Source organism: Macaca thibetana, chromosome 1 (assembly GCF_024542745.1).
Source record: "Macaca thibetana thibetana isolate TM-01 chromosome 1, ASM2454274v1, whole genome shotgun sequence".
NCBI classification, from domain to species: Eukaryota; Metazoa; Chordata; class Mammalia; order Primates; family Cercopithecidae; genus Macaca; species Macaca thibetana.
In genome coordinates, this window is record NC_065578.1 from 112391629 (window position 1) to 112409271 (window position 17643).

The 17643-nt window shown below is 45.3% G+C and overlaps 2 protein-coding genes across 5 annotated transcripts in view; one reads left to right on the forward strand and one right to left on the reverse strand.

Annotated features, from left to right (window-relative positions):
* Positions 1-17643, reverse strand: part of ST7L (suppression of tumorigenicity 7 like) — an 843199-nt gene that overhangs the window by 545692 nt on the left and 279864 nt on the right. The gene's annotated exons all lie outside the window — the stretch shown is intronic.
* Positions 329-17643, forward strand: part of LRIG2 (leucine rich repeats and immunoglobulin like domains 2) — a 59163-nt gene continuing 41848 nt past the window's right edge. For 2 of the 4 annotated variants that reach the window (XM_050747223.1, XM_050747241.1), the window contains exon 1: positions 329-808. In XM_050747223.1, the coding sequence (XP_050603180.1) occupies positions 570-808 (239 nt within the window). In that variant the 5' untranslated portion in view covers positions 329-569. The other 2 variants (XM_050747225.1, XM_050747230.1) reach the window with 2 other exon arrangements.

Consider the following 17643-nt stretch of genomic DNA (forward strand, 5'->3'; position numbering starts at 1 on the left):
ATTCGTGTCTGCGACTTGGAAGGTAGCCCTTCTGCCACTCCGCTTTCTTAGAGCCCAGAGCAAATAAAAGATCCTTTTCTACAACTACAGTAGATAGACCTGTAGTCAGGACTTTGAACTCACAGCGATTTGCCGCACCATTCCCTCTTAAGGAACTACTGCGCCCTGCAGCGGAAGAACAGAGGCGGAATTCCACAGCAACACCTAAAGTCCCTGAACACCTTAAAGTTCTCCTCCTAAAGAATCTCGGCTGCGTCTGGCCCCGCCCCTCACTCAGTTCCGCCCCGGACGCAACCTCGTCTTATGGCACCGATTGGCTGACCCCTGTGCGTGAGGGCGTAGCGTCGTGGGGCGGGGCGGAGGAGCCCCGTCAGGCCTCAGCGGTGTGTCCCAGGCCGTCGCCCCCGCTGTCGCGCTGCATCTGCTCCTTGCATGCCTTTAGATGGTACAGCCCTCAGCCAGGGCTTGGGGAGACAGTGCAGCCGCTGAGCATCTCTGCTGAGCTTCTCCGCCGATCCTCCTTTTCTAGCAGGCAGCTCATCTAGGCCAGGTCCAGGTCGAGGGGGAAAATGGCGCCCGCGCCCCTAGGCATCCCGGAGGAGCAGTTGCTGGGGTGTCGATCTGGATTGCTTTCCCGGTTACTCTTCCTTGCCCAGAGCGCTCTCCTCCTGTTGCCCGCCGCCGGAGCAGGTCTCTGCCCCGCGCCCTGCTCCTGCCGCATTCCTCTCCTGGACTGCAGTCGCAGGAAACTGCCCGCACCGAGCTGGAGGGCGCTGTCGGGCCTGCTGCCCCCCGACACCGCTATCCTGTGAGTAGAGTGGCCAGGCAGAGTGACCAAAAGGAGGGGGAGCTTTCCTTCCATAGGGGCAGGCAGGAGGGAGACAGGCCTGCCTGGTGGGAGGGCGTGGTCGAGAGCCTAAGCCCTGAAGGAAACTGCTCTCAGGATGTTATGAACTTTGTTTTAGGTGGTGGGAGCCTGAAAAAGCCGGTGTTAAGGTTTCTGGAGACATTTATGATGAAGACCAGAGTTAAGATTCTTGGGGCCAAGGAGTCTGTGATTTCCTCAGTTGGGGAGGAATTGGGGCGGGGATATTTAATGATAAGGACTCACGGGTCCTGGGCACCAGCATGGACTTTGGATGGTTGGTAGGGGTGGGTTGAGCACGGAACAGTGCTTTCTGCTTACTTTGAGCTGCATTATTTGGTGTGTACCTCAGACTTAGTGGTCCTCAGGCACGTGATTTTATAACCATGATCTCCAAAGACCTATGAACTGTCTTTTGTCCTTAGTTCGCATGTTGGCTGATTTTGTGCTGCAGTTTTGATACTTAACAGGGTTGAAAAGTTCATTATGATGAATCAGGAGATCCTGTACTAATTCAGAACATCTTTGTAAGTAGCATTCTTGATCTAATTTAAACTTAACTGTAAAGAGGAGTATTTTTTCCAAAACCATTTGATGCCTTGTTTTCAGGCATCTTCTTGTGGCAAATAACCCAAAAATCAGTTCTGTTTATTTATGTATGTAAAGCAGGTACAACGGTTGAATGCATTCTGGAGTCTCCACTGTTGAGTTTTCACTTTGACAGGTCTTTATTAGACAGTGGAACTTGGAGGGCTCCTCAGTCTGAGTCAGCCTGGGTATTAGGAACAACAGCAGATATTAAATGTTGCAATTATGGGGCCTCTTAACCACTAACATACAGTTATTTCTCGTCACTAACTGAGCAACACGTTTATTAACTGACAGATTTCTGATGGAGTCGTTAAGAAAGAGTCATCACTGGGCCAGGCCCGGTGGCTCACCGCAACCTCTGCTTCCTGGGTTCAAGCAATTCTCTGCCTCAGCCTCCCAATAGGTTAGCACAGATAGGAAAGAAAGCTACCTCATATAGTCATTGAGAAAATTAACATAAATAACCAAATGTTTTAGTAAACATAGAACTGCAGTGCAATAAGATGCTTTCTGTCTTATGGTAGTGACACCTGTAGTCAATTCTGGTTTTATTGACTCAAATTTAAAAACTCGTATCAGTGTGCAGTGTAGTCTGAGTTAAACCTAGCGCAGACTCTTTGTTATGCAGCAAGTGCCTTTTTCTAAGACATTCTTGGAAGAGCTACGTGATTATAACAATAAATCTGGCACAGATTTGACAAAACAATTCATTTAGCTGTAATTGGAATGAATGTGGCCTACTTTTTTTTTTTTTTTTTTTGAGATGGAGCCTCGCTCTTGTTGCCCAGGCTGGAGTGCAATGGCGTGACCTTCACTCACCGCAACCTCTGCTTCCTGGGTTCAAGCAATTCTCTGCCTCAGCCTCCCAAGCAGCTGGGATTACAGGCATGCGCTACCATGCCTGGCTAATTTTTTGTATTTTTAGTAGAGGTGGGGTTTCACCATGTTGGCCAGGCTGGTCTTAAACTCCTGATGTCAGGTGATCCACCCACCTCAGCCTCCCAAAGTGCTGGGGTTACAGGTGTGAGCCACCAAGCCTGGCCTGGCCTACTTTTTTTTTTTTTTTTTTTGAAAGAGTCTTGCTCTGTCACCCAGACTGGAGTTGCAGTGGCACGATCTCGGCTCACTGCAGCCTCTGCCTCCCGGATTCCAGTGATTCTCCTGCTTCAGATTCCCACGTAGCTGGGATTACAGACTGAAGCCAGTATGTCCGCCTAATTTTTGTATTTTCAATAGAGACGGGGTTTCACCATGTTGGCCAGGCTGGTCTTGAACTCCTGACCTCAGGTGATCTGCCTGCCTCAGCCTCCCAAAGTGCTAAGATTACAGGCACGAGCCATTGCGCCCGGCCACAGCCTGGCCTAGTATTTAAGATTCTCCATTGGTTGGTAAACATTTAGAAGTAATTTTATGTAAGATATATTTTTGTGTTAAGGTTTCATTTTTGTTTAATGAAGACCAATTGCCTAGAGCCAAGTGACATTCAAAATTTTTAATGTCCTATAATGAAATTGACATTTTCAGTTGAAATGAAATGCCTTAGAGAGCAATTCTGTTGTAGAAATGTAATTGGATGGAAGTCTTGTATTGGTAGAACTCTTAGAATATTAAAAGATAGTACCATACTATTTTAAATTGAGAAATGAAACATTCTTCAGCAGTTGCCTTTAGCTATAAAACCACCGAGTACATTTGGATTTCTTTATGTAATTTTGAATGTTGAAACACATGTAATGCTTTAAATATATTAGTGATTCAAATTCACATGCTCAAACCTGTGACCATCAAAATGATTATGGACAAAATTCATTAATACTGGTTTTTGGAAACCTACTCAGATGCTATCTTTATGCTTCTCTGTATGAGAAACTCTCTAGAATATTATTTGATCATTCAGAGCTTGACTGGATTCTCTGTAGGTACAGAGCTCTTTATCACATTGTTCTGTTTACACACACACAGCCTTTAAAGACTAGGTTTATCACTCAACTTATTTTGCAAAGTAACTTTGTTAGAACCCCTTTCCCCCAATGATGTGTTGTCTTGGTCATTTCATGATAGTACCAAAACATTAAGAAGTATGTATTTTTAGGGTTAAGGACGCTTTTATAGATTATATAGATTTAGCTTTATGAAAAATTTGTAACCTTTTCTTTACTGTTTTATTTCACTGTAGACTGCTAAATTTTTTTTTTTTTTTTTTTTGAGATGGAGTTTCTCACTTTCGCCCAGGCTGGAGTGAAGCAGTCTGATCTCGACCCACTGCAACCTCCATCGCCTGGGTTCAAGTGATTCTCCTTCCTCAACTTCCATGGTAGGGATTATAGGCCTCCTTCATCATGCCCGGCTCAGTTTTGTATTTTTAGTAGAGACAGGGTTTTGCCATGTTGGCCAGGCTGGTCTCAAACTCCTGATCTCAGGTGATCCACCTACCTCGGCCTACCAAAGTACTAGGATTACAGGTGTGAACCACTGTGCCTGGTCAACTGCTAAAAGTTTTTTTTTTTTTTTTTTTTTTTTTTTTTGAGACGGAGTCTCGCTCTGTCGCCCAGGCTGGAGTACAGTGGCGCGATCTCCGCTCACTGCAAGCTCCGGCTCCCAGGTTCGCGCCATTCTCCTGCCTCAGCCTCCCGAGTAGCTGGGACTACAGGCGCCGCCACCTCGCCCGGCTAATTTTTTTGTATTTTAAGTAGAGACGGGGTTTCACCGTGTTAGCCAGGATGGTCTCGATCTCCCGACCTCGTGATCCGCCCGTCTCGGCCTCCCAAAGTGCTGGGATTACAGGCTTGAGCCACCGCGCCCGGCTGCTAAAAGTTTTATCATGGATCAGTATTGGGAACCCATGCTGTACTTGATTAATTTATTGGATTATGTATATACTTAGTTACCTATACTTTTTTAGTTCTTTCTATTTTCATTATAATTGTTTAAAATTTGCTTGCATTTGTTTCTTTATAATGGTTGTGAACAGATTCGTGTTTTAGCATATAGAGAGGACATAAGCTTATGTTTGTTTGTTTGTTTGTTTGTTTTTTGAGACGGAGTCTCACTCTGTTGCCTAGGCTGGAGTGCGTTGGCGCAATCTCAAATCACTGCAACCTCCACCTCCTGGGTTCAAGCAATTCTTTGCCTCGGCCTCCCTAGTAGCTGGGACTACAGGTGCACGCCACCACGCCCAGCTAAGTTTTGTATTTTTAGTGGAGACGGGGTTTCACCATATTGGCCAGGCTTGTCTTGAACTCCTGACCTCAGGTGATCCACCCGCCTTGGCCTCCCAAAGTGCTGAGATTACAGGCATGAGCCACTGTGCCCAGCCATGCTTATGTTGAATAGCTCTACGAAAGTCTTTCCATGTGTGACTTGGGCTTCAGCCTCTGTAGCTATTTTAGTAACCCTGGCAAAATGTTTTCACTATTAACATGTGGATTTAGTCTTTTTTTTTTTTCCAAGATGGAGTCTTGCTCTGTTGCCCAGGCTGGAGTGCAGTGGCGGGATCTTGGTTCACTGCAACCCCCGCCTCCTGGGTTTAAGTGATTCTCCTGCCTTAGTCTCCCAAGTAGCTGGGATTACAGGTGCCCACCACCACGCCTGGCTAATTTTTGTGTTTTTAGTAGAGACAGGGTTTCACCATGTTGGCCAGGCTGGTCTTGAACTCGTGACCTCAGGTGATCTACCCACCTCAGCCTCCCATGGATTTCGTCTTGATCCCTTTAAAGATTATGAGCTAACGGCCGGGCGCGGTGGCTCAAGCCTGTAATCCCAGCACTTTGGGAGGCAGAGACGGGCGGATCACGAGGTCAGGAGATCGAGACCATCCTGGCTAACACGGTGAAACCCCGTCTCTACTAAAAAAATACAAAAAGCTAGCCGGGCGAGGTGGCGGGCGCCTGTAGTCCCAGCTACTTGGGAGGCTGAGGCAGGAGAATGGCAGGAACCTGGGAGGCGGGGCTTGTAGTGAGCTGAGATCCGGCCACTGCACTCCAGCCTGGGCGACAGAGCGAGACTCCCTCAAAAAAAAAAAAAACACAAAAATTAGCCGCAGTGGTGGGGTCTTGTAATCCCAGTTACTCTGGAGGCTAAGGCAGGAGAATTGCTTGAGCCCGAGAGGCAGAAATTGTAGTGAGCTGAGATTGTGGCACTGTAGCGACAGAGCAAGACTCCATCTCAAAAAAAAAAAAAAGGTTGTACCTTTTGAGAGAAATCAGGAATGAATTTTTTTTTTTTTTTTTTTTTTTTTTTGAGATGGAGTCTCGCTCTGTCGCCCAGGCTGGAGTTCAGTGGCGCAATCTTGGCTCACTGCAAGCTCCGCCTCCCGGGTTCACGCCATTCTCCTGCCTCAGCCTCCTGAGTAGCTGGGGCTACAGGCGCCCGCTACCGCGCCCGGCTAATTTTTTGTCTTTTTAGTAGAAACGGGGTTTCGCCGTGGTCTCAATCTCCTGACCTTGTGATCCGCCCGCCTCGGCCTCCCAAAGTGCTGGGATTACAGGCTTGAGCCACTGCGCCCGGCCGAATTTTTTTTTTTTTTTTGAGACAGTCTTGCTCTGTTGCCCAGGCTAGAGTAGAGTGGCACAATCTCGGCTCACTTCCGCCCGGGTTCAAGCAATTCTGCTTCAGCCTCCCAAGTAGCTGGGATTATAGGCGTCCACCACCATGCCTAGCTACTTTTTGTGTTTTTAGTCGAGATGGGGCTTCACCATGCTGGCCAGGCTGATCTCGAACTCCTGACCTTGTGATCCGCCTGTCTCAGTCTCCCAAAGTGCTGGGATTACAGGTGTGAGCCACCGCTCCCGGTCTGATTTTTTTTTTTTTTTTTTGAGACGGTATCTTGCTCTGTTGCCATGCTGGAGTGCAGTGGCACAATCTAATCTCGGCTCACTGCAACCTCTGCCTCCCAGGTTCAAGTGATTCTCCTGCCTCAGCCTCGCAAGTAGCTGGGACTACAGGCACGTGCCATCACACCCGGCTAATTTTTGTATTTTTAGTAGAGACGGGGTTTCACCATGTTGGCCAGGATGGTCTCAATCTCTTGACCTTGTGATTGGCCCACTTTGGCCTCCCAAAGTGCTGGGTTTACAGGCGTGAGCCACTGCCCCTGGCTGATCAGGAGAAATTTTAAAAGAAATTAAAGCAACCCATTATCATTTGCTTCTGGTCTTTTAAATGTCTTACTATATGGTTTCTTTTCAAGGTACCTCATTATCTATAGTAAATGTTGTGAATGAATCAGGGCGTTATCTTAGCTAATTATTTCAAAATCATCTTTTTATTTTTTTATTTTTTATTTTTTATTTTATTTTATTTTTTTTTATTATTATTGAGACAGAGTCTCTCTCTGTTGCCCAGGCTGGAGTGCAGGCACGATCTCGGCTTATTGCAAACTCTGCCTCCCGGGTTCACACCATTCTCCTGCCTCAGCCTCCCGCGTAGCTGGGACTACAGGCGCCCGCCACCACGCCCGGCTGATTTTTTTGTATTTTTAGTAGAGACAGGGTTTCACCGTGTTAGCCAGGATGATCTTGATCTCCTGACCTCGTGATCTGCCTGCCTTGGCCTCCCAACGTGCTGGAATTACAGGCGTGAGCTACTGAGCCCGCAAAATCATCTTTTTAAACAAAGAAAAATTCTAAATATGGGAACACTAAAAGGTTTTTTTTGAGACAGAGTTTCGCTCTTGTTGCCCAGGCTGGAATGCAGTGGTGCGATATTGGCTCACTGCAACCTCCGCCTCCTGGGTTCAAGGGATTCTCTTGCCTCAGCCTCCTGAGTAGCTTGGATTGCAGGTGTGCACCACATGCCTGGCTAATTTTTGTATATTTACTAGAGACCAGGTTTCACCATGTTGGCCAGGCTGGGCTCAAACTGCTGACCTCGTAATCTGCCCACCTTGACCTCCCAAAGTGCTGAAATTAACAGGCGTGAGCCACCGCACCTGCCCCGAAAAGTTATTACTAGCTCTGGTTCCCATCTTACTCTGCATCTGGGATGTTTCGTCTAATTGCCTCAAAATTCAGAAAAACATACCCACAAGTAATCTTTCATTTTTTTGTTTTTTTTTTTTTTTTTTTTTTTTTTTTTGAGACGGAGTCTCGCTCTGCCGCCCAGGCTGGAGTGCAGTGGCCGGATCTCAGCTCACTGCAAGCTCCGCCTCCCGGATTCACGCCATTCTCCTGCCTCAGCCTCCCGAGTAGTTGGGACTACAGGCGCCCGCCACCGCGCCCGGCTAGTTTTTTGTATTTTTTAGTAGAGACGGGGTTTCACCGTGTTAGCCAGGATGGTCTCGATCTCCTGACCTCGTGATCCGCCCGTCTCTGCCTCCCAAAGTGCTGGGATTACAGGCTTGAGCCACTGTGCCCTGCCTTTTTCTTTGTTTTTTTTTTTTTTTTTTTTTTTTTTTTTTTTGAGACGGAGTCTCGCTCTGTCGCCCAGGCTGGAGTGCAGTGGCCAGATCTCAGCTCACTGCAAGCTCCGCCTCCCGGGTTCCCGCCATTCTCCTGCCTCAGCCTCCCGAGTAGCTGGGACCACAGGCGCCGCCACCTCGCCCGGCTAATTTTTTGTGTTTTTAGTAGAGACGGGGTTTCGCCGTGTTAGCCAGGATGTTCCTTGCAGCATCCATCAGATAGTTACAAATTTTTTTTTTTTTTTTTTGGGAAGCCCCTGGCTTCCACGATACTGTTACAATGAACTGTTTCACTTGCAACAATCATTTCAAAGCATATACGTGCTTTCACTGTATTAAGGATTTTAATATATTTTATCTTCTTTATCCTAGTATATCTGGGGAAGTGGTAAACAGCAAAGGAGCCTTCAAAATCTAGTGCAGTCTTCAAGGCATTTTTGTTAATGTATAAGATACCTGAACAAGAAAATCTGCAACAAGAGAGCCTTAAGAAGTCTGATCTAATACAGATCTGATACAGATCACTTGGGCTTGGTTGTTAACACAATACTACCCTGATGTATTAGTCTTTTGCACTGCTATATAGAATTAACTGAGACTGGGTAATTTATAAAGAAAAGAAGTTTAACTGGCTCACAGTTCTATAGGCTATACAGAAAGTGTGGCACTGGCACCAACGTGGCTTCTGGTGAGGCCTTAGGGAGCTTTTACTTATGGCAAAAGGCGAAGTGGGAGCAGGCATTTCACATGGTGAAAGTAGGAGTGGGAGAGAGAGTTGTGTAGGGGAGGTGTCACACTATTTATTTTTATTTATTTATTTATTTATTTATTTATTTATTTTGAGATGGGGTCTCGCTGTGTCTCCCAGACTGGAGTGCAGTGGCTCGATCTTGGCTCACTGCAAGCTCCGCCTCCCGGGTTCACGCCATTCTCCTGCCTCAGCCTCCTGAGTAGCTGGGACTACAGGCGCCCACCACCACGCCTGGCTAATTTTTTGTATTTTTAGTAGAGACGGGGTTTCACCGTGTTAGCCAGGATGGACTATTTATTTATTTAGAGACATGGTCTCACTCACTCACACAGTTTATTTATTTATTTATTTATTTATTTATTTATTTATTTATTTGAGACAGAGTGTCTCTCTGTTGCCCAGACTGGAGCGCAGTGGTGAGATCTCGGCTCACTGCAACCTCTGCCTCCCAGGTTCAAGCAATTCTCCTGCCTTAGCCTCCTGAGTAGCTGGGATTACAGGTCCCTGCCACCATGTCTGGCTAATGTTTTTGTATTTTTAGTAGAGATGGGGTTTCGCCATGTTGGCCAGACTGGTCTCAAACTCCTGACCTCAGGTGATCCACCCACCTTGACTTCCCAAAGTGATGGAATTATAGGCGTGAGCCACCGGGCCTGGCTGTACACTTTTTTTTTTTTTGAAACGGAGTCTTGCTTTGTTGCCCAGGCTCGAGTGTAGTGGCACCATCTTGGCTTACTGCAACCGCTGCCTCCTGGGTTTAAGTGATTCTCCTGCCTCAGCCTCCCGAGTAGCTGGGATTATAGGCACGCACCACCACACTTGACTAATTTTTGTATTTTTAGTAGGAACGGGGTTTCTCCATGTTAGCCAGGCTGATCGCGAACTCCAGACCTCAGGTGATCCACCTGCCCTGGCTTTCCAAAGTGCTGGGATTACAGGCGAGAGCCACTGCGCCCAGCCAGCTGGACACTTTTAAGCCACCAGATCTCATGTGAACTCAGAACATCCTTGGCCCATCAGGCTTTGGGTTATTAGATGGATTTCTGGACTGGTAATGTTCTCAGCCCCACCTGTGCATTAGACTGTTGCTTGGAGAGCTTTTACAAAATACCATTGTTGAGAACACTTGGACACAGGGCGGGGAACATCACACACCGGCGCCTGTCGTAGGGTGGGGGGAGGGGGGAAGGGTAGCATTAGGAGATACACCTAATGTAAATAACGAGTTAACGGGTGCAGCACACCAACAGGGCACATGTATACATATGTAACAAACCTGCACGTTGTACACATGTACCCTAGAAGTTAAAGTATAATAATTAAAACAAACAAACAAAAAAACATTGTTTTGGCCTTACCTGATGATTCTCTGATTTGTTTGGTCGGGGGTGGGACTTAAGTATCAATATTAATCTTCCCTATTGAGGTTAATGTGCAGTCATGATGGAGAACCACTGAACCATAAGCAATTTTTGCTTACTGAATGTTAGTTGAAGAAATTTGTACTTTACTTAATTCTTTAAAATTATTTTCGGCTTTGGAGGACCCGTTTATTTTTATAGAGATTAATGTCCTAATTATGTTTCATTATATTACAAATGTTTTGCATTTTCCAATGTAAAACAAATAGAATCAGCACATGAGTAATCAAAGGATTACTTGTATATTAAGATAATCACTTGGTTTCCTAATGCTAGAAAATACATTTCCTTCATCTTAGATCCATGACATTTTATGTGCTTTCTCTTTAAAGGTCTTTCAATCCTAATGGAAAACTGGCATTTAACCAGTTGAGAAAAGATCACATCATATTAAGTAAAGGCTTAGCAAAATGTTTTTTTAGAAGTACTCTGAAAGCATTCTTATGTCATATTTCCTATGCCAGAGAAAATGACTCAACACATTTATTCTGTATTATTTCAGTCATGAAAAATGTTACAATATTCAGTTGGTGCAAATAAAAAATAAAAGCAATTTAAGTAATTACACTATGCAAATTATTAATTTTATGTGTGGGAGAAAAACCTGGAGAATGGCATAGTTAATGAGTTTTACTTTGTTGTAAACCAGTTTTTTAAGGTATTTGTGTTCTTCATCTCTTCTTCTTTTGCCCTTCCTCATCTCTTCTCCTTTTGCCCTTCCTCAGCCTTTCCCAAACAAGACTGTAATTATGTTATTTGTAACAAATAACTGGCAGAATAATTGCCAGAATAATTAGTGGTGATTAGCAGTTTTAAAGTTAAACCATTAACAGAGCAACAATAGTGAAGTGTGGTGTAAATCAACTCCTATCTGAATTCTTGGTTTTTTTTTGTTTGTTTGTTTTGAGACAGAGTTTCATTCTTGTTGCCCAGGCTGGAGTGCAGTGGCAGGATCTCAGCTCACCGCAACCTCCACCTCCCGGGTTCAAGCGAGTCTCCTGCTTCGGCCTCCTGAGTACCTGGGATTACAGGCATGCGCCACCATGCCTGGCTAATTCTGTATTTTTAGTAGAGACAGGGTTTCTCCATGTTGGTCAGGCTGGTCTTGAACTTCTGACCTCAGATAATCTGCCCGCCTTGGCCTCCCAAAGTGGTGGGATTACAGGCGTGAGCCACCACGCCCAGCTAAATGTTTCTTAATTTTGGGCTTCTCTTTTTTTTTTTTTTTTTTTTTTTTTTGACGCGGAGTCTTGCTCTGTGCCCCAGGCTGGAGTGCAGTGGCGCGATCTCGGCTCACTGCAAGCTCCGCTCCCCCGGGTTCACGCCATTCTCCTGCCTCAGCCTCCCGAGTAGCTGGGACTACAGGCGCCCGCCACCTCGCCCGGCTAATTTTCTTGTATTTTTAGTAGAGACGGGGTTTCACCGTGTTAGCCAGGATGGTCTCGATCTCCTGACCTCATGATCCGCCCGTCTCGGCCTCCCAAAGTGCTGGGATTACAGGCTTGAGCCACTGCGCCCGGCCTGGGCTTCTCATACATATTTTTTGCGTATCTATTTCAGAATCACTATAAGAACTTGCTTATGTAATCAAAATCTTGGTAGGTTGCAGCAGGAAAAGCATAGCCAACCCTGAGCATAGTGTGCTTATTTGAGGAGATATTAGACTTGGTGCCAGGTTAAACTACATAAGCATTAAGGAATGGTGGATTACATCAATAATGAGAAATCCAACTGATGCGTGGCTTTTTTTTTTTTAGACGGAGTCTGGCTCTGTTCCCCAGGCTAGAGTACGGTGGCGTGATCTTGGCTCACTGCAAGCTCCGCCTCCCGGGATCATGCCATTCTCCTGCCTCAGCCTCCTGAGTAGCTGGGACTACAGGCGCCCGCCACCGCGCCCGGCTAATTTTTTTTGTATTTTTGGTAGAGACGACGTTTCACCGTGGTCTCGATCTCCTGACCTTGTGATCCGCCCGCCTCGGCCTCCCAAAATGCTGGGATTACAGGCGTGAGCCACCGCGCCTGGCCAGATGCTTGGCTTTGATTAAACCTTCTTTACCAATAATATAAGTGATAAGATGACTTGTTTTACTCTCGATTAACTTGTAAAAATCTTTACAATAGGTTGGGTGCAGTGGCTCACACCTGTAATCCCAGTACTTTGGGAGGCCAAGGCGGGTGGATCACCTGAGGTCAGGAGTTTGAGACCAGCCTGGCCAATGTGGCAAAACCCTGTCTCTACTAAAAAAAGAATACAAAAAAATTAGCTGGGTGTGGTGGCGGATGTCTGTAATCCCAGTTACTCGAGAGGCTGAGGCAGGAGAATCGCTTGAACCCAGGAGGTGGAGGTTGTGGTGAGCCGAGATCGTGCCACTGCACTCTAGCCTGGGCAAAAGAGTGAAACTTCATCTCAAAAAAAAAAAAAAAAAAAATCTTTACAATAACTTAATAATTGTAAGATATAAGTAGTCTGATACAAAAATATGAACCTAGAAAATGCTGGTACCTAAATGCTCACTAATAGTGATGGAAGATGTCATAGTTTTCTGCATATTTTCTTTTTTTTTTTTTTTTTTTTTTTTGAGACGGAGTCTTGCTCTGTCACCCAGGCTGGAGTGCAGTGGCCGGATCTCAGCTCACTGCAAGCCCCGCCTCCCAGGTTCACGCCATTCTCCTGCCTCAGCCTCCCGAGTAGCTGGGACTACAGGCGCCCACCACCTCGCCCGGCTAGTTTTTTGTATTTCTTAATAGAGACGAGGTTTCACCGTGTTAGCCAGGATGGTCTCGATCTCCTGACCTTGTGATCCGCCCGTCTCGGCCTCCCAAAGTGCTGGGATTACAGGCTTGAGCCACCGCGCCCGGCCTTCTGCATATTTTCTTTTTTTTTTTGAGATGGAGTTTTACTCTTGTTGCCCAGGCTGGAGTGCAATGGCACGATCTCAGCTCACTGCAACTTCCACCTCCTGGGTTCAAGTGATTCTCCTATCTCAGCCTCCTGAGTAGCAGGGATTACAGGTGCCCGCCACTATGCCCGGCTAATTTTTGGTTTTTTTTTTTTTTTTTTTTTTTTTTTTTTTTTTTTTGAGACGGAGTCTCACTCTGTCACCCAGGCTGGAGTGCAGTGGCCGGATCTCAGCTCACTGCAAGCTCCGCCTCCCGGGTTCACGCCATTCTCCTGCCTCAGCCTCCCGAGTAGCTGGGACTACAGGCGCCCGCCTCTTCGCCCGGCTAGTTTTTTGTATTTTTTAGTAGAGATGGGGTTTCACCGGGTTAGCCAGGATGGTCTCGATCTCCTGACCTCGTGATCCGCCCGTCTCTGCCTCCCAAAGTGCTGGGATTACAGGCTTGAGCCACCGCGCCCGGCCATTTTTGGTATTTTTAATGGAGACGGGGTTGCACCACGTTGGGCAGGCTTGTCTCGCACTCCTGACCTCAGGTGATCCGCCCGCCTGGGCCTCCCAAAGTATTGTGATTACAGGCATGAGCCACCGTGCCCGGCTAGCTTTCTGCATATTTTCTTTTTTTTTTTTTTTTTGAGACGGAGTCTCGCTCTGTCGCCCAGGCTGGAGTGCAGTGGCCGAATCTCAGCTCACTGCAAGCTCTGCCTCCCGGGTTTACGCCATTCTCCTGCCTCAGCCTCCCGAGTAGCTGGGACTACAGGCGCCTGCCACCTCGCCTGGCTAGTTTTTTGTATTTTTCAGTAGAGACGGGGTTTCACCGTGTTCGCCAGGATAGTCTCGATCTCCTGACCTCGTGATCCGCCCATCTTGGCCTCCCAAAGTGCTGGGATTACAGGCTTGAGCCACCGCGCCCAGCCTCATATTTTCATATATAAATATGAACCTGTGTTCCACTGTTACTGAACTATTATTTTATTCTAAATGAGGGCAGGAAGGACAGATGTTAAAAATATGGATAGGAGTGGTATTCCATGGTTTTGTACTGCTCACTAAAAATTCAGCTCTGTTCATTTGAAATTTGAAGGCCAGATACTAGGTTCTAAAGTGGAATTTACGATTTCATACATCCATCTAAAAAAACAGTCTAGTATATTTGTATTTTTCACTATCTTTCTGAGGTATCTTACTGATTAGGAAGGCAAAAGGACATGGAGTTGATAAGTTTTTCTTGTTCCTTGTCAGGTGTCATAATTAACCTGATTTGGTCAATTTATGGTATTATTCTGAAAACATTTGGTAGGAAGAATTCTAATCTCAGAAAAGTAACAAAATTAAAATCTTATTTCTGGTTGTGTGTGGTAGCTCATGTCTGTAATCTCAGCACTTTGGGAAGCTGAGGAAGGAGGATTGATTGAGTCCAGGAGTTTGGAACCAGCCTGGGCAACATAACGAGACCCTGTCTCTACAAGAAATAAAAAATTATCCTGGCTAACACGTCTCTACTAAAAATATACACACACACAAAAAACAATTAGCCGGGCGTGGTGGCAGGTGCCTGTCGTCCTAGCTACTCAGGAGGCTGAGGCAGGAGAATGGCGTGAACCTGGGAGGTGGAGCTTGCAGTGAGCTGAGATCAGGCCACTGCACTCCAGCCTGGGCGACAGAGCAAGACTCCATCTCAAAAAAATAAAAATAAAAAATTAGCTGGGTGCAGTGGCACATGGCTATAGTCCTAGGTACTTGGGAAGCTGAGGTTGCAGAATTTTTTGAGCCTGGGAGTTAAGGTGAGCCATGATCAAGCCACTGCACTCAGCCTGGGCAACAGAGTGAGACCCTGTCCTGAAAGATAAAATCTTATTTCCTAGTACATTCTAGGTTAAAGGTATATTTAAATAAATTAATACCCATGGTAAACTTTTTTTTTTTTTTGGAGGCAGAGTCTCACTCTGCTGCCCAGGCTGGAATGCAGTGGCACAATCTCGGCTCACTGCAACCTCTGCTCCCCAGGTTCAAGCAATTCTCCTTCCTCAGCCTCCTGAGTAGCTGGGATTACAGGTACCTACCACCGCACTTAGCTAATTTTTTGTATTTTTAGTAGAGAGGAGGTTTCACCATCTTGGCCAGGCTGGTCTTGAACTCCTGATCTCGTGATCCACCTGCCTTGGCTTTCCAAAGTGCTGGGGTTACAAATGTGAGCCACCACACCCGGCCATATTTTTTTTTTTTTTTTTTTTTTTAGATTGAGTCTTGCTCTGTTACCCAGGCTGGAATGCAGTGGTGCGATCTCAGCTCACTGCAACCTCTGTCTCCCAGGTTCAGGCAATCCTCCTGCCTCAGCCTCCCAAGTAGCTGGGATTACAGACATGTGCCACCACGTCCAGCTAATTTTTGTATTTTCATTAGAGGCAGGGTTTCACCATGTTGGCCAGGCTGGAGCCCATGATAAACTATTAAAATGGTACAAAACATTTAAAGTTGGACAATAACAAGTTCCTTTGTCTTACCTAAAGAGAATTCACTGTTAATTGTTTCCTGGGTTGCTTCCAAAATTTTACACATACATCTATTTTTCCTTTTCTTTAAAAACACACAAAACCATACCAAGTGTATAGCTCTCTATATTACTGTTTTTATTGACTGCAGGGAATTCCATTGTATAGGACTTGCATAAATTATTTAGCTGATCTCATATTGATAAGCATATAGGTTTCTTTTTATGATTTTGTTGTTATAGTAACTTCCTGGTAGATATATTTTCATAACTATAGATATATATGCAGAGTAGATTCTTAGAAATGGTGTCACTGGGTAATTCTGTTTTTTTTTTTTTTTTTAAAATTTTTTTTTTTGAGACGGAGTCTCACTCTGTCACCCAGGCTGGAGTGCAGTGGCCGGATCTCAGCTCACTGCAAGCTCCGCCTCCTGGGTTTATGCCATTCTCCTGCCTCAGCCTCCCAAGTAGCTGGGACTACAGGCGCCCGCCACCTTGCCTGGCTAGTTTTTTGTATTTTTTTAGTAGAGACGGGGTTTCACCGTGTTAGCCAGGATGGTCTCGATTTCCTGACCTCGTGATCCATCCGTCTCGGCCTCCCAAAGTGCTGGGATTACAGGCTTGAGCCACCGTGCCCGGCCAACTGGGTAATTCTGAAACATCAAATCTTATGATGTGTATGCGTACTCCAGTAATTTGACCAAATCTTTGGTGAGCTGACTTGTTACTGGCATCTCTCATAAAATTAGAATTCAGAAGCAATATTTAGATTACTATTTCAATAAGTTAATTAGGGGAGTAGTCCCAATTAAGGTTTTATATTCTTTTTACATATATTATTCTAGTCTTCTAAGCAATCTGATAAGGCTGGTACTAATGGAAGAGACTGAAGTTGAGGTTCAGTAATTTGCCCAATGTCCCAAAACTGGGCATGCTGAGGTTGCATTCTTAAATGTATCTGTAGAATTAATATTTTCTGTTTTTTTTTATTGTTGTTACATTCCCTGGTGAAACAACATTTTTAATTATTAAGAACTCAAGGAGCTGGGCACGGTGGATCTCGCCTATAATCCTAGCAATTTGGGAGGCTGAGGCAGGTGGATCACAGATCAGGAGTTTGAGACCAGCCTGACCAACATGGTGAAATGCCACCTCTACTAAAAATGCAAAATTAGCTGGGCATAGTGGCACATGCCTGTAATCCCAGCTACTCAGGAGGCTGAGGCAGAAGAATCGCTTGAACCCGGGAGGCGGAGGTTGCAGTGAGCCGAGATCGTGCCATTGCACTCCAGCCTGGGCAACAAGAGCAAAATTCCGTCTCAAAAACAAAAACAAAAACCTCAAGGAAAGATAAAGGAAGAAAAGAAAACATGCCCCTTATTCTTTAAATGAATGTTCCTATCTTCATACTACTTCTAATTTTTTTTCTCTTCTTTTTTGTCGTTTTGGAGACAAGGTCTCCCTCTGTTACCAAGGCTGGTGTGCATGGCTCACTGTAACCTCAAACTCCTGGGCTCAAATGATCCTCCCCTCTCAGCCTCCTGAGTAGCTGGGACTACAGGTGTATAGTCCCACCTTGGTCTCCCAAAGTGCTGGGATTACAGGTGTGGGCCACCATGTCCAGCACCTCTGATTTAAAATTCATATAAAAAGTATTGTATGATGTATTACAAATAAGCAGTACAAATGAAATATAGAAAGTTTAATTTGGAACAGCTTTATGCTTCAAGCTATAATATAATCTTATTTATCCTGAAGATCTTTACCTAATTTATTCACAGAAAAGACTCTCAGATCTCATTTACTCCTAATTCAGATAGTTCTAACAGGAACTGGGGTCTCCTAGCCTATGACAATTGATTAGAAACAAATTTTTGTAAAAAGTTAAAGTAGCCTGTTATAGAAAGGAAGGCTGAAATTTCCAAGAAATGAGAGCTTTTAGTGTAAAGCTATTAGTGGTAGAGGAAAAGCCAACTTACAAGAGCAGACGATTTTCAGAGTTGTTTTAGAATTCTTGTGTTTAGTTCACTTTACTCCAAGAATACTCAAGATCATAAGCATGTTAAATCACACTATAGTAATTGATTATAATAGTAACCCTGAGTTTTTTTTTTTTTTTTTTTTTTTTTTTTCTGAGACAGTTTCACTTTTGTTGATCAGGCTGGTGTGCAGTGGCGCCATCTTGGCTCACTGCAACCTCTGCCTCCTGGGTTCAAGCGATTCTCCTGTC